The following is a 26,343-nucleotide window of genomic DNA, read 5'->3' as shown; positions in this document are numbered from 1 at the left end:
AAATTAAGAAAGTTGGTTGTGATAAAGCACCAATGTTCTATCTTAGGGAACACTTTAAGTAAAAAAATAAGAGTTTTTGACAACATTACTTTTTGTCTATGAACAATAATAATTATGTGGGCTAAAATCACGACAGAAAGATTTTTTTTGATGTAATAATTGCCTTGTATTTATTATTAAAAATAACAATTCCTGAGAATTTTTCAATAATATTTTGTTGTTTATATTTAATTACCCAAATATTATTGGTAATGCAGGAATCCCTTTAAAACATTTTATTTATGGTAGGTATATAGTAAAGACTTACAGGCTAAATGGTCGAAACATGGCTGATGTTGTAAACATTTTTAATCTACGGAAGAAAATTGAAGAAATTGAAGGGTAAAAATGATCTTTAAAGTAGTTTTTTGTTTTGTTTTGTATGTTTGCTTTTTTGAATGTGAAAGTTTTGTTGATGACATTTAAGAATACACATCTCTCATGATGAGAGAAAGTATTAAAGTTGTTGGAATCAGGACACCTAACATCGTGGATCGCTTATCCTGCACGTTGCAAACGGTTCTTGATGATATCGCGATGGTAAAATTTATTAGCATTGTGAAAGTCGCAATTCATCGTTGGGCAAACTTTCACGATTCATTGTGACTTTTGCAATCCACATCGTAACCGTCATGATACATCTTTAAACATAATAATCACGTCCTTAATGTTATGGGAGAATTAAATATAAATATATAATTGTTGTTTTTGTTTGTTTTTTAAATCAAAAATATTTTTGTCGTCGTAAGCTTATTTCTTGTTTAGATGACTACAACTTAATCAGTTGTTCTACGGGTCAAACAAACCCTAGTTTTCACGAAAACGAAAAAATAATAATATCAAGCGAAAAACATAAAAACAAACAAACATTTTCTTATCCCATTTCGTGTAAAAAAGATTATTATTGTCGTAACACTCTCCTTTGTTATGATTATTATACATGGTTAAAATTACGCTTGCTAAAATCTAATACTCCAAGACTTTTAGTCGATACCATCGAGGAAAAATAATAAAAAAACGAGGTAGAATAAGCTTGTCAAAACACCCTCCCTTGTAATGAATTTAAATAAAAAGTTTTAATGCCGCGAAAGTCTTTAAATATTGTCAACTAAACTATAGTCTGTAAAAAGATTTTGCACTTAAATCTAGATTTTCTGATAAGACTGCACAAAACAACATTAAAAGAACCCTAACCCTTTTTATCAAAATAACTGTCGTTTTTTTTATTATTTTAAAGTAACTTGCTGTATAACTTTCAAAACAACACGAGACAAATTCTTTCTGCATAACAATATTTATATTTGCATTGCTTGCCAGTGCTCCTATTACAAGCTCTCTCTAAAACACAATTCTGGGATCATTTTTTCTTTTGTGTTCAATGCAATTCTAATCTATGCTATTGCTATCTATGCAATCACATTGAGAACATTGCAATGATTTGCTTCTGTTAATAGAACAGTGCAGCAGGTATCATTTTAATTTTTCACAACATAGTGCCCATGTCTTCATTATTAATTCCTGTTAAAAAAAATTAAAAATGTTAAATTACATTTATAGATGATAATTTTTTTTATCTTCACTACCTTTAAGCAACAGGTGACCAATAAAAATATGAAAGAAATTAAAAATACATTTAATAAGACACATGCAAATATCTCCTCCCCATTGCTACAATTTATTTTATCATGCACAATGTTCCGGTCACTGCTGTTACAGACAATCCGTATATAATAATTATTATTTTCCTTATTATTTCAACAATCGGCACAAGGAAGTTAAGACTGAGAGAGTCGCTAGTTCAGAAACTCGGTTCTCGTGTTTGGGGTTCACAAGTTTAAACGTCCCCCACTTGTCCCCAGAATGAAATAAAATACAGATAGATAGATAGATGTGCATATTTTACATAGCTAGCCTCACAAATATCGAGGGATATACCCTGTTTATTATTTCCAGGAGGGGCCATGGCTTAGATGGAGAGTCCTAGATAAACAGGCTATATCCCTTGAAATTTGTGAGGCTAGCCATGTAAAATATGCACATCTCATCATCTATTATTAATGGTTGCATATAAAACTCCAACACCCGATACTGCACAAGCTCTTTAGGACATGCTGATGCACCTGATGCTCAGGACATTTCAACTGTAATCATCACTTAAATAGGATACATACGCCTGATACCCAGGGCATTTTGATGCGCCTGACGCTCAGGACATCTCTTATACACCTGATGTTTGGTATGAATAGAAAACACCAGTAATTGTTGTATCTACTCATTCCAATAGAAATACATTGTTTCTATTAATTTTGTGTTATTATTCTGAACTGAAATTTTCAACCTTAAACATGACGACTAAGTGTTTTCATAGTGTCCCTGAATCTTAACTTCATTTTCTACATTTCTGAAATGATGGCCTGTTTGTAGTGTTTTATCTTAAAAAATAATTTTTTGAGGAAACAAAAAAAAAAGTTTAAAAATAAAGAGGGTACGGTAAAAATAATAAGGGTAAAGTAAAAAAGAAGCAAAAGTCAAAAATAACTATTTGCATAATTGACATAATTTGAAAAGAAAAAATATATTTGTCTTAACAGTTAAAATACCTTGTCTGATGGATTAAAAATAGCAGTCACTGGTCGGGTTAGAGAGTTGTTGTCTCGAAAAATACCAAAAATCTTGTACAGGTGGTCGTTAAGGCAGGTTTTCACAAAATCATTTCCAACAACACAGCAAAACACATAATTGTGTATATATAATCCTTTGAACTTTCGTTTTTGAAACTAGCAAATTAAATGACAACACTGTTGTCTCTTAAAAGATGTTTTGATAACAGAAATCACACAAGAAAATTTATAACAGTAAAACTAACTTAATTTCTAGAAAGATATTTATACCAAAACATCGTTAAGAAAAGTAATTTTATTCCCCTTAAATACCATTGCTTTGTTCTTTCAGAATCTGTTTGATTATATATCCAAACACATTTCATCTCACAAGTTATCAGAAAATCTTTATTGAAACTGTTGTGGCAGCCATGGTCTTCCATTCTGACCTTAAACCTAGGCTTAAAATATAAACATTTACACATTTTATATTCACACATTTTATATTAGTACTGTATCAAACATTTCAAGCCCGACTTGTTGTCGTTAGTTCTCCTTTATATGATATGAAAACCGTCAATGTGCAAATATAAATAATATCTTCAACACTATTTTTTTTGCCTAATACTGTTTTTCTTACAGTAATGGAAACCAAAAGGTTTGTGTTGTTGGTATCATTGGAAGATGCCACTTACTCCATAAGGATGGCGCATTGAATCAGCTTGTCGATCACAACGTTTTTCAGGTACCAAGTCTGTTTAATTATCCTTGTGACATTACTAACGTTTTCACAAACTAAAAAAAATTACTTATACAACCTATGGCAACTCTCAAACTAACTTTACATGTGCATGGTGGAGGTGTTCGATATTTTGATTTCTCCTATAATTTGTGGAGTTTTTTTTATCTTGTTTTGTATTTAGGCTATTATTTGTTATTTAATTATGTGTATATAAGATTTTCTTAGACCTTCTTTTTTAATATTAGTATTTTATCTAAAAACTTGTAAGAACTTTCTTTCTACAGACTTATTCAGCAAAAAGCACTTTTCAAGTGGCATGCTTTTAGATTTGCAAATGTGATCAACTTTATATAAAAAACTGGCCTTTTGCATGTGCTATTATTGGCACACCCTAATCAATTTGCATGTGTTGGGGTGTACGCGTGCTATTGCACGCCTTTCCCAAAAAAGCCTCCTTATATTTTGAACATTATTGCTCAAAATGCTGACAAAAAATATGTATAGGATTGTGCGCTTTTGACAAATGGTGAAAAAAATACAAAGGTTTAAAAACTTTGCTGGCCTCAGAAAAGTCCCCCAAAGTACAAACAATTCGCCTTTATCATATAGACCTTAGAATGCAGATCAAGGAAATGCAAAGGATCATGTACTTTTGACAAAAAGTTACAGAAATATTGTGGTTTAAATGTTTTTTGATGGCGTCATCAACATGTTCATTCCAAAACAGATTCCGGGGCCAAGGTTTGGGAAACCTACCCAAATTGATTCCCAGATTGTCCCTAGTTAGATCCCTAAAAATGACTGACGTCTCCAACTTGTTTCCAAGACTTTGGTCCAAAGTTTTAAGTGCATGTAATAGCTTCTTTAATTTAATATAAGATATTGACATTAAATTAGTGTTATTCATGCTGCAAAGTTAAATTTGTCGATTAACATTTGAAACATAACTTTTTCAGCTACATCAATGAAAAGCAGACAGACAGACAGACACACTTTATGTATTATTATAGAGATACTAGTCGATAAGACCCATGGAAAAATCCACATGTTGTTTCCATGTTATTAGCCTTAAACTTGAAAGTGCAATACACTGATTTTACTATTGTTATTTAATGACTTGATTGGGTTTTTTTATTAGCTGCTGTCTGAGTGGGCACTTGTTCAAGAGAGTCCTCAAATTGAGGGAGGTGGTAGAAAGAGTAATGTAAATTAAAAAATAGGTACAATTCAAAAGTTTAAAGGAACAAATTTTTAGCGACAACATACCAAAGTATTATTTTCAATGCTTGAATCCCTATAATGTCCTTCTTTTTTATGTAAAAACAGTGAAAATTTCAGTAAATATATAAGAAATATTACGTTTATCTTACACGCTTTTACATTACCCTCCCATAAGTTTTTTTTTACTTTTTACTTTCATTGTACCTAGATATTTTCCTTGTGTGTGCCTGTGTGTAAAATTAAGAAGCTTATGATATCACAAAAATTCTGAAAATTCCTTTCGATATGTATTTAAATATGCAAATTTGCCAACAATTTGTGTCACTTAAAAAAGTAACACAAATTGTTGGCAATTTATATATAAAATTGGATAATGAATGAAATGAATGAAAGTTTTTCAATAGAAATTTAATACACATAAACCCATACCAAACGATATGATAACCTTTTAAGTTTGGTAAAACATGTGCAGACTTTGAAACACTGATATTTTTGTTACTTCGCTACATTTATAAATGTTAGTAGATTTGCGATTTAAAAAATTAGGTGTGATATTTAGACTGATTCAAAAACACATAAGCTGCAGCCAAAAGAAAATAAGCAAGTAAGTTTTTAGACTTTTATTTTCTTAATTGTTGATTCATGTTAGTTTTATGTAGCTTTGTTTGTTGATTTGTTTGTTTTGTTTTTTTCAGAGGGGGGGGGGTCGGAAGAAGGAAGTTTTTATAAAATTTTAATTCTTAAATTTACACTTTTAATTAGGTAGAGGTGAAAATGTTTTATGACGAAGAAAGAAAAACAGTTTTTCTTGAACTGAACTCCATACACGATTATGCACAATTGCTAAATGCTTGTCGCAATCTTCACGAAAATTTATCAATGGCAGTAAGTTTACCTCTTATTTGTCTTTGTTTTTTTATATATATATTACACAATTTGCATAACTCAAAAATTTAAAGTAAAAGAATCTGATAATTATATGGTTTTTAAAAAAGAAATGGAGAATAAACTTTGGATAAGTTAAAAGTTTTTTCTTTTGCATTATATCTTTTAGATTTGGTTTGGTGCTTTTGAGTTCAAAACACTTGTTTTTGAGTTGTTTTTTATTTTATAGTTTTGTTTTTTATTTTAGGGCCGTCATCATTATTGCCAAGATCACCTTCTGAAGCATGCTTTGGCTTTGCTTTTCATGTTTTCTGTGTCTCATATAGTTGTGGTATGTTCTTTGTCATCATTCAAATGTAAACATTTTACTGCATGTGTATGGTGAGACCAATTTAATCTTTTGTCATGTGAAAATTGTAGATTACACATTTTTTAATATAAGAAAAATACTTTTTGGGTTCAGCTTGGATGTCATAATTTAAAATTATTAAGAATTTTTTTTGACCCCTATTATACTTTTAAAATACCTTTTTCCTATTATTTGTGTAAGTAAGCAGTATATCTCAACCTCATAAAACAACGTGGAATAAACAATATTTTAAATTGTCCTTCTTAATTTGAATCTTACTTCAAGATTAAAAACTTAACACAGGGAAAAAAATAACATCATTATGATGACGTAACAGTAACGTCTGAAAGTTTTCTGTGCATATTTTTTATGGGGTTGAATTTTGTACTTTTTGTCAAAATTGTATTCCAAACATTGTGTTTAGGTTATGTTTCCAACACCACGTTTTGATTTGACATACTTGCGCCTGTTCAAGTTGCTTGCCTCAGTAAGGTAACACATATAATATATCAGCTGTAACATTGTTTCTTAAAACATAGATTTATAAAAGTGTTCTCATATGTAAGAAATTTCTCTATTTTTGTACTATCAAACAGATATACAATGCTTCACAGCCTATCACAGTCGTTGGCAGCTGTTGACGGAATTCCAGAAATTTGGAAGACAACAGGAAGACCTTGTATACCCAGAATTATATTTTCTTTTCAGGTTGATGAATTTAAATTTCATTTCTGATACTAACGTGTGTTTTAACGGATATCTAGCGAAGGGGTGTTACCAAAATAATTGTTTTATTTTATTGGCAGAAAAAATTCTTGTTTATAATGCCCATATGTTGTTTTTTGAAATTTTTTAATGAAGAAATCTTTTTAGATTCCATGGAATACTGCCAAAGGATTGAACGAGGTGTTGTTTTTTATTTATTTTTTATAATTTTCCTATCTTCACCACATTTTTTTGAAAAAAGTTAAAAGATTATATATGACTAGTCGGTAACCCGTGAAAAAATCCATGGCGCCCCCCGTCATTTATACATCGCATTTGGTGTTTCTGTAACAGGGCGCGTCTTTTGCGGACAGACAGACAGACGACAGCTATTATTAAGGAGAAGAAAAAGTGTTTGTTTTTACGAAATATAAAAGTCAATGATTTTGGGTTTTAGAATAAATACCCTGCATCTACAATACCCTTCACGGATAAAATATTTTCTTATAAATATTTTTACAGCATTCTATTCGAAAGCTGCAGCAGTCCTTGCAAGAACAAGTGCATTTAATTTTAAAAAAGAATCGATTACTTGGAAGTTTAAGGTAAAAATTGGATATTTGGATTTTGTTTCTTGCAGTATGGTAGTATTCTTACATTACAATCCAGTGATGAGATTACTTAACACTAGATGTGACAGTTCTGTTTTCTTTTTGTTAGTTCCAGTTCGTTATTTACAGTCTCGTCACCAAACCAGTTATTTGTTCACGTGCAATCGCCACAGAAATCTCACATTGATCCAATCTCATTTTGCATCAACCACGTGTTAAAGCATTCGATTAACATGGATGCAGGTGAAAACATTTCTAATGAAGAGCCATAGACTGCAATGACAGATATTTCGCATTAAAATATTAAATTTAAAAAATAATACTTTTGAACTGTTGTTGAAAAATTCGCTGCTTCAAAAAAAAATTTCAAAAATGAACGGGTACCTAAATTTTTTTACAGCAGCAAAATTGTTTTTATAAGTTGCTTTTTGTCAATACTAATGATTTATTTATTTATTATAGTTTATTCTTCTGTGCTGTCAAAGAAATCAAATATCAGTCTTGTATCACAACCTTCTCCCACAAAAGGAACTTCAGAAGATTCTGGAGGGGTTATGAAAGATATAACATTACGTGATTTCTTGTTTAAACAAATTGATTATATGATGACGGTGGAGAGCAGAGAAGTCCCTGCAGAGGGAAGAAGGGGAACACATGTGGAGGTGAGCTTGTCAGGTTTTAGTGTTATGCTGTTGTCATTGATTTGGCTTTTGTCATATAATGTCAGGCTATTTTTATTATATTTTAGCTATGTGCCTTTAATTTTAGTTCACCCTTATCTCCTTAATCTTGACACCCCATTTTATTTCCACGCAGAGACAACGCACTGAAATTAAGGGGAGCGAAGTCGTAAAATGTGAAGAACATGTATATATGTGCCAAAATATGACCAAAAAACGAAATGCCAATTTAAATTTTGGACCGTGTTCAAACATTCTGTATTGTTTTTGTTGTTGCTTGTTTCGTCCATACTTATTTCTATATTTCTATATACAATGGTATCTTCAGTTGCATTGCAGAATACAGTACACTTTGATTTTGATTAGCACAGGATTTTCCAACATGCAGTTAAATTACATGCGATCAGACTGGACTACCAGTAACTTCTATTTTCTTGATACTTTTTTCTTTTTGCTGGTAAAAACGTGTAATTGCTTACGTTGTTCTTTTTACTGCCACAGTAAAATACAATGGAAGTTTTCTTACTTCATCACGTTTTCTTATAGGCACCAAATATCGAGCTGTGGTATCGTGTTTGTGAAATTGTGTATAAATATTTTCTTGGTAGTGCTACAGACAACAATGCACATGTAAAAACGTTGATGCAAACGTTAGATCTTGATTGGAAATTCTCTGAGAAGTAAGAGTTATTAGTCTGTTGTATGACGATGTAAAAGCTGATGCATATTTTTGTTTGTTTTTGTTATCGTTGTTGATGGTGCCAATTTCTTTTCCTTATTTACATCTTAATTTATGGATATTTGATAAAAAAAAACACGCTAAAAATCTGATGGCAAAATCACAGTTGATTTGTTAATTCCCAGTATCAAAACCTTGATGTTTTTAGAATCAACATCTAAGAACCTACCACCGTGATTGAATTTAATAAAGCAAACCAAGTACCCTTACTACCTTAGGGAACATATTCGCGGAGCTTGTTTTTGCTTACAGTGACCCTGCAGTCCAGACTACTCGTATTCTCTTTCGAAATGATGTTCCTAAGCAACATGGGCTTATGGTTCGCGCATAAGACTACTCCCCCCTCTGTTTGAATAAAAAATATATAAATTGTTGGTTCCCTTAGGTAATTAAGGTGACTTGTTCTTAAATACATTTGATTTTTTTAGTCGCTGCCACAAAGTATCACCAATGGCTACAAACACTTACTTAGATAATCTTCCATCACACTACACACAATCAGTTCATCTTGCACAGGTACAAGCTCTTCTATACTTCCTCTGTCTGTTAATGTACCAGCTTTGGAACCAAATAGAAGTAAAAGCATTAGATAAAAGAGATGTACTTTCCATAAATCTCATTGTGTATAATTAAATATTTCTCATAGTGCTTTTATTGTACTCGTTTTAAGCTGTATTTTTGACAACATTTAAAAAAGATCAGTGTGTCTCTTTTCACAGCAGAGAGTGTTGTGATGGTTTTACTTCTTTTAGCTGAACCATTGTCTCCACGTGTTCACAATGAATGCCAGAGGACCAGCATACGAACATTTTGCTAATCAGCTTCAGGAAGAGTGCAACCAGGTCTGGTGGAATGGTCGACACTTATGCGAAGCAACTAGTATGACTGGCCAACCCTGTGTATACCCCGTAAGGACTCCATCTATTATATTAATATACTTCTAATTCATTTCATCTATTTTTCTTACAATTTTTATGTTTAGTACCACAATCTTACCGATGGTAAACAAGAGAGTGAAGAAACAGCAGGTGTACCGTATAAATCTCATTCAAGCAGAGTAACCAGTATTGCTGCGTGCAACTGCGGACGCACACAAGGAACTAGGGAGGATCCTTTCGACTTAAAAGTATGTCATAATTCCCTTTTTTATTTCTCTATATTCCATCTACTGTTGTTCTTATGGCTGCACGAGTTTAAAATTTACCTGTTGTTTACTTTTGCGAGTGTAAAGTTTGAGGTCACATGAGATGTCTTGTGTTAAAGTTATACGTCTTTCTTAAAAATGTTAGTTTTCTGTGTACTTCCCTTAAGGCTCAAAGGTCCCATGTTAAAAAAATCGTTTATATGCAGTTATGGGACAATTCTGGTCCTTTCCTACTCTTAAATCAAATAATTATTTGTATTCGGAATTATACGTCGAATAAAACAATGCTTCGTGAATTTCTGTAGCTTTAGTAGAATTTTCAATAATCTGTGATATTGTTCGATTTCCTGTTAGGCAACCGCTAATCAACTTTTTTATCAATTTAGGCATTTTTTATTAGCAACACAAGTACCATACCAAAAGTGAAGTTGTTTATAAAGAAATGCGTGTATTATATTTCTGTACTTTAGAGTGCGAATTACGAATTCTATCAAGACCTAGAAAAGAAATGTTGTTCTTACCTGACACATCTTAAATTCCCCATGTTTCCTGCAGACGATCCAAGTTTGAGAGTTAAACGAGCAGGTGAGAAAAAACTCTGCGGAGGAGTGTATATTTTTATAGCCTCCTCCAAGCCGGTTACAAAGAATCAACCAATCAGAGCTTATATGTTGGATAAGGATGTTTGATCGTTTGCGTCTATTTTTACACGGCTTGTTTTTGTTACACACAAAATAAACACAACCTGAAAAAAGAATTTGCATGTTCGAACTTCTTATTTAAAAAACATGTCTCCGCCATGCCCTTTGTAATTTGCTACTTAGATGTAGATTCGTAATATTCAACTAATTTGCTAGTCGAATCAAAATAAAAACTTTGTAATTCCTGCGAAAGTTTGATTATGTTTATTATTTTTACTTTTGTGCCACCGTTTCAGCGCCGTCCTTGCAAAGACGTTTGGAGACTCACCAAATCACGATATTAGGACGAAACGCAAAGACCTCAATTTCTGAATTATCTGTTTCCGGCACGACTTCGCAAACACAAGAAAGCAAGGACATCGAAATCTTACCTTCTCAAGACCACGAACATGCTGCAAGAACGAGAACAATTTCCACCTCAAAAGATCTTACTGCTGCTAGTGGTGCTAGTCTAAGTTATGGCGGGTATCAATCTACCGACATTGAGTCTCGGGATGATGGTGCCAGTTACGTCTCTGAGTATGAAGGAATGGTAAAGTCTTTGTCAATGAATCCAGTGCAAGAAGTTGATAACGAGTTAGTTGAAGTTGAAAGCTCGGTAAATAGCCATTACGTTTTGTATGAAGCGAAAACTTTATTAACCCCAACGTAACTCCGAATTACGTGAACATATTTGAAAAATAACGTTAATAAAATTCTTAGCAAATTTTTATACTGGACTTGTGGAACTTTTTTTTATCGTCAAATAAGTTACAAAACGTGTTTACTTTTAATGTTTATTAGGTTGCTTAGTTTCATAGTTACACTGATCAAATTTTATTTGTCGCCTTCTGTAGAATTGCATTTACAACGAAAAATAGTGAAACGACAATGTGTTGTTTCGTGAAAAAAACCCGGAACCATTGCAGCGCTTCCGTTTGATATTTTAATTAGGTAAAATTTCACTGAATGTTCATTTAAGTTACACTGAGTGAAAGTTACGGATTTTTTTTTAATAAAAAAGAAACATAACTTTCATATTTTTCTCGCATTTGTTTTAGAACACGACGGACAATTCATCAAATATCACTACGACAGAGCATTACGAAGGCATGCTAAGTATCAACCTGTCCCCATCTTTACTTCCAATGTTCCCTTCATGGTCACTCATCGTCCTCGGATCAGCAAGTTTATACAACCCTACAAAAGGTGTAGAACAAGCAGGATTCTTTACTGGTTCTAACTACCTGCTTTTATGGGACATACCCGTCAAAACAAACGACATGACGTCGACGTCGGATGGCAACGACGAGCCCAATATTACGGACATTGCGTCACAGGAAGAACAATGGCCAGTTCCGGGTGAAGTTACAAAAGTAACAACTACCAATCAAAATCACCCATCTACCACTACGCATGCGCACATTCCTATCCTTCAGACAATCAATCAAGTACACGCGCAAGCCAATGAACTACTACGCTCTGATAAAAATCCTGTCGGAAGAATCAAAAGACCTAATTCAAAAGAGACAATTTCAGTAAAAGCGTACATAGGGAATGAATACGAGTGTCCGCGTGGTCACAGGTAACAATGCATTTCGTGTCGTGTTTACTTCACTCTGTTGTTGTTGCTGTGAAAAGAAGAACGCGTTAACACCATGCTGTTTACTTTGTACTGTTGCTTTTTCTTTTTTATCAGCACATCTTTGTTTTATATCGCCTGCACTTAAAAAGAGGGGTGAAGTCCCATACTCAAAGACAGGGGTGAAGTCCCAATTAGCGTATCTTTACTGGCTTCTTATTTTGATGAAACCAAATTTGATTTTCTATTCTCTTGTGGCAATATATGAATTTTCGTTTGAGTGTGGGTTGCTAGTCGAGGTAATAACTTAAACCCCTCCATTTGGTTTCCAGATGGGGCATGCGCTTTTGCAAGTAAACTTGACACAGGTTTTATTTAAAATTATTTAAGCTGTACTTATATCGGAACTACGAAACCTCACTGTGATATTAAAATATTTCTCACAAACAGGTAAATATACTACCTCTGTTTTTTACAGGTTTTTCTGTTCTGCGGCTGATAAGATGGTAAAGATCACTGGTTCCGGACACATTCGTGAAAACGCGACCAAACTCGTGACCGCCCACATGCCAATCTATTTTCCATGTCCGTGCCGTTCATCGAAGCCTCTACATTTGGCTCAATTAACCAGAACATACGTTGTAACACCAGACTCTGCTGTCACGATTACTTTAAACCCAAGAGTACAACCGGGTGAGCGAGACATCACACCTGTGTTTTACACCGGACTTAAGGATGGTGTTACACTACCTCCAAATAGTTACTGTGTCCTACGATTCCCATATGTTTATGTCGGAGATAGCGGACCTATATTACCTCCGCCGCCGTCACAACCGTTGTTGACGTGTCGCTTGTTGAGAGGAATGTTTAATTATTCGTACGTGAGTAATACTGATGATAACTTAATATAGACATGATTATGTGGCTGTTTGGTAGAAACTTCCTAGTGGCATGCATGAACCAGCATAGAAGCAACATTAAAATGGGAAATTCTGTTGGTTTGGAAGAATGATTTTAATGAATCACGTCCTTATGAGATATTCTCGAAAAGATGTTAAAAATGTAAGCAGTCCATTACATTTGTAATGATAATAGAAAACAAATTGATGTGTTGCTTTTATGCTTTCGTACAGAACTTACACGATGCTGTGGTGCATGCAAGGTGAAAGCTGGGTGTACCACCGTTGATAGGAAATCATTCTTTTACTGTTTTTACGTTCTTTAGCATGCACGTGTTCGAATAGTTTTTAGCTTGAATTAGTAGTAGCCATGCATCAAGAAAATTGAAACCAACTTCGTGTGCTCTAAGCTACTTATAGAATAAAAAAAAAATATTTGAATTTTTACGTAGAAATTTATTAATAATGTAAGCATTTGACAGAGGAGAGAAAGTTCTTGTGAACAATAGTATAGTTTTTTCCCTCTTTTCTTCGATTTGCTGTCAAGAAGATATTTCATCAGCAACCAGTAAATTTGACTTAAATACTCATCCACTCTCTGATTCAGTGGTAAATTTTAGTACAATGGCCTTGAAATGAAGTTAAGTGCTTATTACATTCCGGTCTGTAAAATATACCATGGCCGCCTAGCTGGCGTATAAAACATGAATTCGTAAATTTATATTTGGATATAAAAACTAGAATAAAATTTTCTCTAGAGAAAGGTGGTAGTGCCTGCCCTTTATATTCCTTTCTTTTAGTCTTTTAATATTTGTGGATATGCATATTTAGTCGTTTGGGGAAAGGATTGAAAAATTTATCGACGTTTAAAACACTACAAATAGTATCTTCAAAAACAATGTCGTTTGCAGCTGTTCTGAGCCATAACAAGAAGGAAAAATCAAGCACGAAATTCAATTAAGCGTAACTTATGTTCCGTGTGAATACAATAGTTGTTGTTTTTGTTCAAATCTATAAAAACAATTTATGCAGACATATTCGAAATAGATAAAAGAATACATGTATTTTTTGTTAACAGTAAAACATAGGATAAGCGCAGCTGATAGAGATTCACAACTAATCGGACATAATAGCTATTCACTGTTAGATTTATTTATGCGCGAGAATTTTATGCTCAAGAGTTATTTTTTGATAAGTTTTGATAAGCTTGCACCACAAGTCGCGAAGTATGGTCGACGTTGCACTTTACGTGACTACCATTTTAATCAAAGTTTGCGCAATATGCATTCATGTCCTTGGTATATGGTGCCTTCTCCATCGCAGAGGCGGGAAATGTACGCAAAAGTTTATTCTTCTCCACATAAGCATTGTGGAAATTTTAATGGTTTTAAATTTACTAACTCTGGACATTCTTCGTCTCTGTTACGTAAATGATGACGTCATAGTGCATATTTACGCTTGGGATGGCGGAGTGGATATAATATTCTACATGTCAATGTGCATGATATCAGTCGACCGCTTGTTATATATGGTTTTGCATGTTAGGTATAATTATTACGTGACCGAAAAAGTTGTGAAGTCGATCATTGTTTTATTTTGGAATATTGGGACTGTTTTAGCTTTACCGTTTCACTTTCTGGACGCTTCTTACACGTACAAATTTTTCTACCATTACCTGTACCAAGTATGTGACCCGATATGCGTCGCTGTAGCCATTGTCTGCTACTCAGTCATTGCTTATAAACTAAACAGAGCACGGAAAACGCATATTCAACCAGCGATTGTATCGCAGAGTCAAAATAAAGACGCAGGGGCTGTGAACATTAAAATTTACTACATCCCAAGTTGCATAATCATCACGTTCATATTGTTTTATTTCCTCCCAGATATTTTTCTTACAGCATATAGCAACAACGAAGACGTGCAAAAATTTATTCCGTTCATGTGGTCGATTGGTTTGTTGACAGATCCTCTAGTGTATGTGTTTTTAGATAAACAATGTCGCGCATGCGCTGTTCAGTTACTAAGATGTAAAAAGGAATCGATTTTTGCGTTGAACTCTGATAGAAATCAGGAAAGCGCGAAATAACTAGTAAACGAAATAATTATATTATAGTAAGTATTTCCACGTTGAACTTCAATAATGTGGGAAAAAATAATTGCATTTGTTTTTTCCCAGATAACAAGTTGCATTTGCAAAAATGGCGGCCCTGGTAAAATCATATTTTACTTTGCTTATAAAATAACGACCGAGCAAATGTAGTGTATAATAAAGTTAATACCATACCAATCAATTCTCCCAGATACCACATTAATTCTCCATTTGAGAACCGATTGACAAAGATGAGTTTTGCGATGACTAAAACGGAACTGCTGGAAGAGGTTGAGCCGTTAGAAGCGACAGTAAATTATTAGGAGTTAGCTGTATAAAAAGATGCACATTTATTCCGAAAAGAGCAATGAATTAAGGGATAATGAATTAAAAAGTATTTTTACGTATTAAAATACGAGTTGCTTAAGTTTACTGTCAATGACAGTATAACGGTGAAACCATACCGGACAAACAAGGACACGCTAAATCGCGACAACACGAACGACCACAATTTTTTTGTTCATAAACAGCCCCCTCTTAGTTGTTGGTCCTAGCTTGATTACAGTTCGTTTCTGAGCGTTGCTAATCATTTCAGCTGATTGCAGCTGGTTCCCTGTTTTAGTACGCAATTGTTGTTCTTTAAGATTTCAGGAATAATAATGCAAAAAGCAAGGAAACGAAGTTTATAAAGGAACACCATCGTTCGAAGGGCTCCTTCATTAGCTTGTTGACAGATAAAACGAAATCTGTAATGAATCTACTGCTTCTAAAAAAGATGCTTATGAAGGACACAATAAAATCGAAAAGAGAAGTTAAAAAATTGTTTGAAAATTTAACCCCGGGGGGATTCCGCCCCCCCCCCTTGACGGTTTTTTAATAACTCTTTAATGCTATGTTGCATGCCTACAATATTTACTGAGTTTCAATATTTATCTATTAGACACCTGCATGCAAAATTATTAGGTCCCATACCTTTCAGAGGCTTTGATATTGGCTATCACTCGAAACTAACCCTATGTCTATGAAACCCTTAATGGGGAAAATATAATAACTCTTGTTAGGATTATGTCTGGAACTTGAAACTTACAACACAACTTTGTTTCATCAAGAAGAATCATTTGGCAAGTTTTGGACACGTGATTAAAACCGGACTTTTAGGCAATATTTGGCAATTTTGTATACGATCTATGTAAAAACCGGAAAATATGTTAAATAACTTTTATTTAGCTTTCAGAAACTCCAAACAGAATGTAAAAATTCTAGCACTCTATCTAGAAATCTAGAACTAAAGTAATTGAATTTTAAGCAGATAGTTGCATTTTGTACAAATTTTAAGCTTTTGATGACGTCACAGAAAATGTGCTGACGCAAGCAAAAATTTATTGCTGCAATTTTGTTTCTTTTGTGACGTACTATAACTGTGCCAAGTTTGATACAATTTGGACAAGCCTGTGAAAAGTTATTCCGACCGCCTCCCCCCCACCCGGTCAAAATATGTTTGAAAAACCCCGGACCGAATAGGGTTAAACAAAGTGTTATTTTTTAATTTGATGTTTTATGTTTCTTAAAAACAGAGGAATGAATAAGTACTGGAGCCTGTAAATAATATTTAGGAAATTGCTTTTTCAGTTTTTTCTGACAGTAGCCGAAACGCGCAATCTAGACAACTACATTGGAGTCATTCAGCATCTTACGTTGTTAAAAATTATTGTGGGGTCTCAACCCCCTCCGCCTTCCTTGCCCCTTCGGTTCCTATGGTACTAAAAACAAACCTAATATATCTCATTTGCTGCCTTGGGTTTATATTCTTAATGTTAGGGAAGGCCACAGGTGGTTACTACAGGAATTTACCAAATCATAAAATAAACGCAAAATGATAAACCCAGTTACGTGGTATTGGGCGCCAATTACAGCTATGAAAAAGATGACATGGAAACAACAAGTATAGCCTGCTTGTTTATTACACATGCACTAACTCGATGTCAAATTATGACAATATTACAATAAGTATTAAAAATACCATTTACTTTCTGTCCGAAAGAAAGCTCAACCTTGCTACAAAAGCTCTCTTCAGTTAAAGTGACGTTATTTTCAAATTTTAATAATTTTTAGGTAAGACCAAACAGAAAATTTGAAAATCTTGTTAACACTTTGATAGAATATTTGATATAACACATTTTACTTTTAGTGCAACTAATTACTTTAGGAATGACTTACAAATCAAAAGGTGTACTCCACACTCCGATGTTTACATTTTATGTTCTGCTTTCCCCTAAATTTCGAAATCAAATAATGAAGTGTCCTCAACCTCGACCCCAAGTATAAAAAAAAACAAGAGACAAAGATCCCTGGTGTCGAGGTTAGTCAATTTTAAATCACGAGCCATCATGGCGCCCTGGAAAGAGTGAAAAGACGGCAAATCGGTTCAAAACAATTTCTATTCTTCATAAATTTAATGTTTTACGTTATGAGTATTTAAAAGTCAAAAATTATCCCTCCCTTTCCCCCTGAAATGGCACATGTTTGATTTGTGACTCACCACTTAGGTAAAAGAGACATATATTGAGGAGTAATTAGTTCAAAAGTTTTTGTCACACAAAAACGCTCTTTGGCAACAAATTGAGTAGAAAAATGTTTCGAAACAAGTTTTTAACCCCTACGTCAAATGTTGTAAAATAGCGTTAAATTCAGGTAAGGTGATATGTGCATTCGAGTATGGTTTTTTTCTTGAAGTTTTCTTACAGGAAGAAGGACAGCCATATTGGAAATGAGATCACTGAATTATTGATTGACATTTATCAAAATGTCTAATTTGTCATTATTTTGATGTGTATTATTTTTACAACGCGCTTGTAACCAACCTCGCTTATAGGATTTTGGTTGCACTAGCACTTCATTCATTACAGCGCAGCGTTAGGCGTAAGGCCAAAAGCCCTGGTGACGAGGTTACGTTTGCTCCATCTTGCAGCTATGCTAATTTCTTATTGCGTAAGTTTGTCATGTTACGTGACAGCCTTAGAAGAATGTAAATATATATGAATTAAAAATGGCAGCTGTTTCTTTCATGCTACTCAAGTGTCATGTATTTCGTCAGCAGTCAAAAAATTATATAGCCGAGAGCGTGTAATAAGTTTTAGTACAAGTATAGATGGATTAAAAATTACATATCCACGTGTTATCACGGTACGGAACTAAAGTGGTGTAAATCCAATAACGGTGGCCAGTGAATCTGAAATAACGGTGGCCAAGGGATTTCAAATGACGCGCCTAAGATGTGCGGATGTGTACTACTAATTATTTGCCCTACTAATTATTATTTATAAGATACTCTTGGAGCGCTCCTGGATGAAAATATCGATGTAAATTGTGGCTGTTTGTTTAAATACACACAAATTTTAACTAAAAAAACAACTTGAAAACTAAGTAATAAATATTTGATAAAATTATTACTTCTTTCTCAAGAAATAACGTAAGAAACTTTTGGTACTAAAATCATCCCTATTTGGAAGTGCTTCGGTATTTTCCAACTAATAGGATATTGAAAATAAAGATAAACAAATAATAAGTAAAACAATAACAAATGTATTATATACTTAAATCTATACAATCTTAAAACAACCCATCAATAGCTTTTTTTAATATTTTTAGTATATATATTTTCAAATTTTAAAAACACAAAAATAATACCACATAATACAAATAAATTACTTCAACTTTTTTTCACTCGAAAACAAAGTAACAATTTACTTGGATAACTGCGGAGAAATGATGAAGCGGTCTATCTGAAGGCTCTTTTAATCTCGACTATACTTTGGATACTGTCAAAAATATATATTCCATAATTTTAAACCACGTACTGCAAAAGATTGAATAAACATCTAAATTTTAAACTTTTTATGATTGACCGTTTATTTAGGGGACTAGTCCAGGCGTCCATTCAGGGGCAGGGATAGAGGGTAGGGTGGTCTCTACAAATATCACACAGCAGTTCAAAGAAAAAACAATGTATACCCTAAAGCGGTATTAACCCTCAAAATAAAAAATTTCCTTCTTTTTTTTAAGTGGTGTTAAAGGGAAAAAGGTTGGTTGTTTATTAAGTAAGCCAGGCGTTTGCCTCACGGTTTATTGGATTAGGGCGGTTATTTAAGTACAGGCATTTAATAAAGTGGAGCGGTTATTTTACAACGGACGTTTATTCAAGCATTTGCATAATTAAAAACTTAAAAAAACTTAAAACATTAAATTCACTGTAAACAATGATTGCAACCAACTTCACACCTATTCCTCCTAAAGAAGTATTGGTATGAAGTTGCATGAGTAGCCAATTGTTTGTATAATAGAACTATAAATATATTATACATAAAAAAGATAAGCAAATTCATATAAACAAAGACATATTCTCAACAAAATAACTCAGAGTGGTCCTTTTTTTTGTGCGCAAGTGTCGCACACTCGTACTGGGTAATCCCAGCCACGACTTGGTACAGGAAGCCGCTGCGTTGAGCAATCTCCACAAAATCCCTGTCCACAACTTCTGCAATGATGTTTCGACTCGGAACTTTTAAACTCTCGCTTGCACATAAAACAATCAGGAATTTTAGAGTCTGGAATCCAGTACTCGGGTCTCGCTGAGTCAACCAGGTATTCCAAAGGGTATTCCAATGTACTAGTTAAGTAAGACAACGTAGAATGTACAGTTTCAGTCACTTTTCTTGTGGTCACAACATCGGGAGGGTGGCGAACAGGTATATTTTGAGCGGTTTTCACAGCCACCATTTCACCAGTTTCTAGCTCAGGATCATCATTCAATGCTTCTAAGAGCTCACTACAAACAAAATCATACGCATACATTACTAGGTTTAATAAGGAGACAAAGTAAAAAAAGGCATCTTAAGCATTATTGTCTCGATAACCTTACCTCACATCAATATTATCATTAAGATTATTCGCTTGATCATCAAGACCAGATCCAATAAAACATCGATCACACACTCGAACAGGCGTGTCTCCCCATCCCCGATCAGGGACAGGAATGCGGTGTTGTGTACACGTATCACAAAACCCTTGCCCACATGCTCTGCAATGATGCTTCTTTTCAAATTCTTCGAAGTCTTTTCCGCACTTGATGCATTCCTGAAAAATACGACGAGGAAATATAGTATATGCAGCATCAAAAAGCAAATCATGATACACGGTTGATTTAGCCTTTTGAGGGAATTAATCATATTGCCCCAGTACTAGTTTTAAAATACTGCATCATTCAGTCTTTTGATTCTCCAGAAAGAAATAGAAGAAAATTTGTTAGAAATTAGTGAAACATTGAATAAAAACAAACAAACAAACAAACAAACAAGCAAACAAATAAGCAAACAAACAAGCAAACAAACAAAAAATATCAAACTTAGCAGAAAGTTCCGTCGTTGCTTGCATTAGTCCTAAAGTCACTTACAAATATCAAATAATTCGGTGTCCAGTAGGATGGTGCAACTTTGTCAGTCACCCAGTTCGTTACAACTTGTGTCGGTTTTGCACTAACATTAGTAATTTTTGAAGCCAGAGAATGTACACCATCAAGAAGCCTGCGTGCCGCATTTTGATTTCCATGTGGCAATCGTGTCTTTAAAAAAAAGTTATGTTTAACGAAAACACAATAAAGATTAAGCTTTAGTATTGAAAACTTAGACACGGAATTTCGGTCATTAATGGAAGTCCTAAAAACACAAAATATTATTTCCATTACCCCCGGCCAGCAATGTTTGATTTCAGCACGAACGGAATTTTCAACAGGATCCCGATTACCATACCAATACTGTCTACTTCGGTAAATCACACCACATTCAGGACACTCTAACACATAGCTAAAGAGACAGGTAAAATGTTTAAAATTCCTGTTGTAAATTTAAGTGCCCACAAAAAACCACGAAGTCGACTTGCGAAAATAATTGCTCACAAAATTAAAACTGTTTTTATGATTAATTTGATGTGACACAGTACCAATTAAAAATACCGGTATCTTTTACAGAACATTTTACTTAGAAGTCTCAATTTTGAGAAACAAAATTTCTGATTTAGTAAACATACCCAGACCAGGCAAACTTGGCAAGTCCTATTAGATGCGAATCTTGAGCTTCAGCAGTTTTGGGGAAAACCATAGATTCAACACCTTTCTCATAGCATATCTAATGTTAAGTAAAAAAAAAAAACTGGTGAAAAATATACCATTGTTTATATACCGCTTTGAAGGGTAAAATTTATATTTCTAAACTCGCGAATGCTTGTGCTCTTAAGCACGAATTGCTAGCATTATTTCTTTCCAAGAGGCATCTTCATTTCAGCAACATAATATCTAACTTGCAAAACACTACAACTGTGTTGTTACATATGCAATGTAATGGAAAATATTTTTATAAGTGTCAGAAAACATAGATCTTAGTTTGAAATAAAATCTATGTACTTATGTACCTTGCAAATGTATACTCGATTCTCAAACTGCGCCTGATATTTACACCGTAATGATGACATATGTGGCTTGTTTTCTTCTTCATGGTTCATACAACTTTCACAGCGAGCACTATAGACAAAAATACACCAACAGTAGTTTTTATATTTCGCTTTACACATTACACACATTTATACTTCTAAGAATATGTTGCATAATAAGTTTTGATATCCGTTACAGAATTGTGCACAGGTAAAAACAACTTCTTAGTTTGTAATTTAACAGTGAAACCAAAAAATAAAAGCATTTAATTGTTGAATATCAGATCGTATTGTTAAATATAACTCACCACCATGAATGAATTCTGATTATATTGAAGAAAAGAGAGTGTAATATACATATGCTTACTGACCTGCAGGACTGACATTTAAAGGTGCAGGTAAAGTATTCATCTGGAAAACTATTTGGAATGACACCATTTATTTCATCACCAAATTTGGAATTAAGATGCTAAAGTAATGTAAAACAATTTATGATCGTGAAGGTATTTAAATATTGCAAAACCAAACCATAAATATCTTACCACAAGTGCATTGAAAATGACTGAAGCTGGTCTTGGTGAACGAACTGCACTGTTTTTTACATGAAGTTGTACTTCTTTTAAAAGAATTGAAAAATCAGTTGGATTTCCTTGAGTTCGAGTTCCAACATAACTGATAGAACTAAAGGCTGCAGGGTTACGACCAATGTTGGCAAAGTTTTCACGTAAAATCTCTTCAGGTGTGTTTTCACTTCTAAAAAACATGGTGACAAGAAATAAAATAAAACAATATTACTTACATTTCAAATGGGAAATCTTCTGTATCATTTATTATTTTTTTCCTGCATTGATGGAAAGTATGCATCGGTTTCGATATTTTAGGAGCAATTTTACAAATTATATATTTTCGTTGCAATGCAATTCAGTAAATCAATGAAAATAGTTTAAGAGCAATTTTGCAAATTATATATTTTTGTATCAATGCAATTCAATAAATCAGTGAAATGTTTCGGCTATATTTTTTAAAAAAGGAGATTTTGTACTAGGTTAATTTTCATGAATACGCCTTTTGTACATAGCAACTGTATATCCTAAATTTTGCACTTTTGAATGACTGTACAAAAATTGATATAATACAATATTTGGGACAAGGTTATTCAGTGACAGTGACAAGGTTATTCAGAGCAATCGCCCCGCAAGCGAGAGGTTGTCTTTGCAGCAGTTGGGAAGATGATGTGCAGGGTTACTTATACCAATATGTGACAAGGTACTTACTGGTTGCTTAAAGTACTACCATTTTCATGGCCAAGTGGAGTGGTGTAATGGGTCTCTTGGAATATAATAATTGATGGACCCAGATTGCACAAGGGTGTAGTTTCCATCATTTTCCCTCTTTGTTTGACAGATTGTAAGTCTTTTGTAAAATACTTAAGATATGCTTCTGATGCATCTCCAAGAAAAGCAAACATGTCACTATGTAACCTTTCTGCCCTAGTTCTGTAAATTACAATATCAGATATTGCAAGTATCTTCAGCAGCAACCTCATTCGTTGGTTAGTGTTCTCAGATACTCCAAGCAAACCTTCAGTATCTAATATTATGACTTTGTGTGTCTTGTCATATGCTGCCCAAACTCCAACAGTACATGACTTCTGGCAAGGTGATGTGTCAAAAACCTCAACTCCATTAAAAAAAGTATGATTTAGTGTGTGTGATTTTCCATCCCCCGTATTTCCAAAGATTGAAACTACTTTCACTCTTGGGTTATCTTGACAGGATAAAAGTGCTTTAAAATCCCCTTCTGATTTTACCTAAAGTCACAAAAATTCCAGATAAATTCCAAAACATTTGATACTTCTGGCCAACTTTGACCAACTGGCATATTAAGTCATCACAAACCCAGGCTTGTGATTGCTGTAATAAGTCAGTTGGTTAAAAAAACTACTAAAAAACCAATCGCCGGTGTGTCGATAAGCTGAAAATAGTACTATTAGATAGATAGATAAATAGATAGAAATAAATGTACATATTTTACATGGCTAGTCTCACAAATATTAAGGGATATACCCTGTCTATTATTTCCAGGAGGGGCCATGGCTTAGATGGGAAGTTTAATGCTATTTAATGTTCACTTTAGGACACAAAGACCCAATGAGGGTCTGCGCTCTACCAGACAACTCCCTGCAACATCCAACTGCCCACACATTGTGTCATCTCCCCAATTTTCCTCACATAGCCTGGGTTAACCCAAAGCTAAGGTAACATTCACTCGTCCATACTGAGTTGCTGCCAAATGGAATCTAACCCCGGTCTCCCCCACAAAGTACGAGAGTTATAACCACTAAGCTACATCACGACAAAATTATTTATCTCATAAATACTGTTTTGGAAAATTTTGGAAGCTCTTCAAAAACAGCCAATTTGGCCGTAACCTACATGAAAAAATGGAGATGAAAACCAACTTTATTCTATTTGTAGAGAGGAGAGAACAGGCATTATAGAAATTAACATAAAAAATACCAATAAATATAATATATACCAGAGAATAAGCTTTGCAATATTTTTCTGATCTGCTCATAAAACAACAAGGGTCCATGTAGGAAGTAAATATTTCGGCGTGGCTAAAGAGCCGGTAAATCCTCTCAGTGAGGTAAGTATGTCTTATTCAATGCACATCTACCTGTTCAAATTGTTACATTTTTCTTGGTTAACTTTTGCCTTTAACAATTATAAGATGTCAATCTGCAGTAAAAGGTCTTTTGTATAATTTCCTCAAGTTTAAATAAAAAGAACAAGAGGCATATTTTCCTTTTTTTGGTCAGTCTGGTACGGAACTAAGATGGTTCTTTTCATACTCATGCTGCCATTACATAACGTTGGATGTTTTGAGGTGAGGTGGGTTTTTTTGATCATATATTACTTCAATATCCATTTTTATTTCATAAGTTAATGATTACTTGTCTTTTTTAAAAAAACTTTTTACCAGCACTTTAAGTATCTCTGAAAAAACCTGGTGCTTTAAGCCTATTGAATTGCACGAAAAAACCCGGCACTCCTAATGGGTGTCACGAAAAAAACGGCACTCTAATATCACAACATAAAAACTGGCACTTTAAGGTAACCTTGTCTTCTACAAAAAAACCCAACATTCTAAATCTTATAAGTATGTTACAAAAAAACCGGCTCTAATGAGTCTTACGAAAAAAACCGGTGCCCTAATATCTCTACAAAAAAAAAGTCACTCTAAATTTAAACTTGTCTTCTACAAAAAACGACACTCTAAAGGTAACCTTGTCTCGTACAAAGTAACCGGCACTCTGAGTCTAATGAATATCTTACAAAAAAAAATGACACTAACTTTTTCAAAAACCCAGTTCTCTAAGTATCACTGCAAAAAATATCGGCAATCTAATTTTTACGAAAAAAAAGCGGTTCCCTAAGTATCACTGCAAAAAAACCGGGCACTCTAATTTTTACGAAAAAAAAAACGGTTTTCTAAGTATTACTGCAAAAAAACCCAGCACTTTTATTTTTACGAAAAAAAACCGGTTCTCTATGTATCACTGCAAAACAAATGGCACTCTAAGTCAACTGTCTACAAAAAACCTGGCACTTTAAGCCTCATAAGGCTTTCAGTTTAAAGCACCGGTAACTCTTATACGTCATTCACTTTAATTATTTAGCAAAAAAAACTACATTGTTGAGATCCATAAGGTGTAATACTTCATTCAGTTAACAAATATCATGTCAATTTCTTAAACATCGTTGCACACACGCCATTTTTGAATTTACCGGTTTTTTAAGCGATTTTGATCTTAAAGATCCGGTACCGGTGCACTAGCCACATTCCAAATATTTGGCTGCTATATGGACATTTTAAAAGGGGAACTATATATTCGTACACACTTTAATATGGTGCGTACACATGTGTTCATCCACTATTCGTATGTAAAGTGCGTATTAATAGTGTGTAGCACTATTCATATATAATATATGACATATTTACACATGAAAAAAGGAAAAAAGAATCCTAACCCTAACCCTAAATCACTTTGCGTACGAATAGCGGATTAACACAAACGTTACGCAAAAGTGCGTACAAATATACACTACGTTTAAAAGGTTAGCATGCTTTTAGGGTGAAGGAGGTTATGAGTTAATTAACACTGCCAGCTGCCCTTAACAGAGATGAACCCAATTGTCCGATGATGGCCCTTAGAGAAGAGAAGCCAATTGTTAAATAACTTACTTTTAGTTTCTCGCTGCTATCTATGAGCAGCAAGCTTTTTGGCACATCAGTTTGTATGATATCAAGTTCTGCAGCATTGCTTTGGTTTGAGGATGCAACAACACCATTAGAAAATTTGTTTTTTTCTTTAGAGCTAATATTTAGTTCATGAAATTGGTGCATTTGCATGATCTCCTTATGAACTTTTTGATTACACTCATTACATAAAACCAAATCACCACAATCTATGCAAACTACAGATGGTCTTTTCTTTTTACTTCTACATCTATCACACCTTAAAGAATCTGTATCACCATATATGTTTGAGTTAGATTTCTTTAGCAGGGCTTGGTCAGCCGCCATATTTGTTTCCTCTTTGGAAAATGACCTGCTGCTGATACTGCTGCAGGAAACCTCTGCCATTTTTTAGTAGTTCATGTCCATTGTAATAAAAGTATTTTCGTGTTAGATACTCCATATACTTTTACCTAGCTGTCAGGCATATTTTTAAATAACAACTTCCAAATAACAGTATAATAATTAGCTTTAGCTGTATCGCTTGTTTTAACCTAATAAAACTGAAAAGATTTTCTACCGCTTGTTTACATCTGAGATAAATGCATTGTCAGCATATTTAGAGGTTAATGTTTTGTGTTTGCCTGAAAGGG

At 33.8% G+C, this 26,343-nt stretch overlaps 2 protein-coding genes across 2 annotated transcripts; one reads left to right on the top strand and one right to left on the bottom strand.

The window, feature by feature from the left end:
- Positions 1 to 227: 227 nt before the first annotated feature.
- LOC130656604 (nonsense-mediated mRNA decay factor SMG8-like) lies at positions 228 to 15,035 on the top strand. Its single transcript, XM_057459495.1, has 19 exons — positions 228 to 381; positions 3,282 to 3,384; positions 5,162 to 5,206; positions 5,365 to 5,487; positions 5,735 to 5,818; positions 6,261 to 6,328; positions 6,433 to 6,544; positions 6,710 to 6,742; positions 7,064 to 7,146; positions 7,262 to 7,395; positions 7,615 to 7,814; positions 8,379 to 8,512; positions 9,000 to 9,087; positions 9,324 to 9,479; positions 9,554 to 9,697; positions 10,186 to 10,300; positions 10,653 to 11,014; positions 11,457 to 11,980; positions 12,456 to 15,035. The coding sequence occupies exons 1-19, from the start codon at positions 326 to 328 to the stop codon at positions 12,886 to 12,888; spliced, it is 2,997 nt and encodes a 998-aa protein (XP_057315478.1). The 5' UTR covers positions 228 to 325; the 3' UTR covers positions 12,889 to 15,035.
- Positions 15,036 to 18,534: 3,499 nt separating this feature from the next.
- Positions 18,535 to 26,285, bottom strand: LOC130657985 (zinc finger FYVE domain-containing protein 1-like). The gene is made up of 10 exons (XM_057460996.1): positions 25,697 to 26,285; positions 22,723 to 23,258; positions 21,991 to 22,201; positions 21,820 to 21,917; positions 21,431 to 21,539; positions 21,050 to 21,147; positions 20,709 to 20,826; positions 20,418 to 20,585; positions 19,887 to 20,101; positions 18,535 to 19,793 (listed from the first exon to the last, which is right to left on the bottom strand). Exons 1-10 carry the CDS (start codon positions 26,096 to 26,098, stop codon positions 19,382 to 19,384), a joined length of 2,367 nt encoding a protein of 788 aa, XP_057316979.1. The 5' UTR covers positions 26,099 to 26,285; the 3' UTR covers positions 18,535 to 19,381.
- Between the last annotated feature and the right edge of the window lie 58 nt (positions 26,286 to 26,343).

The sequence above is a fragment of the Hydractinia symbiolongicarpus genome, chromosome 9 (assembly GCF_029227915.1).
Source record: "Hydractinia symbiolongicarpus strain clone_291-10 chromosome 9, HSymV2.1, whole genome shotgun sequence".
NCBI classification, from domain to species: Eukaryota; Metazoa; Cnidaria; class Hydrozoa; order Anthoathecata; family Hydractiniidae; genus Hydractinia; species Hydractinia symbiolongicarpus.
Note: the sequence above shows the minus strand (reverse complement) of the source record. Positions and strands in the feature narration are given on the sequence as shown.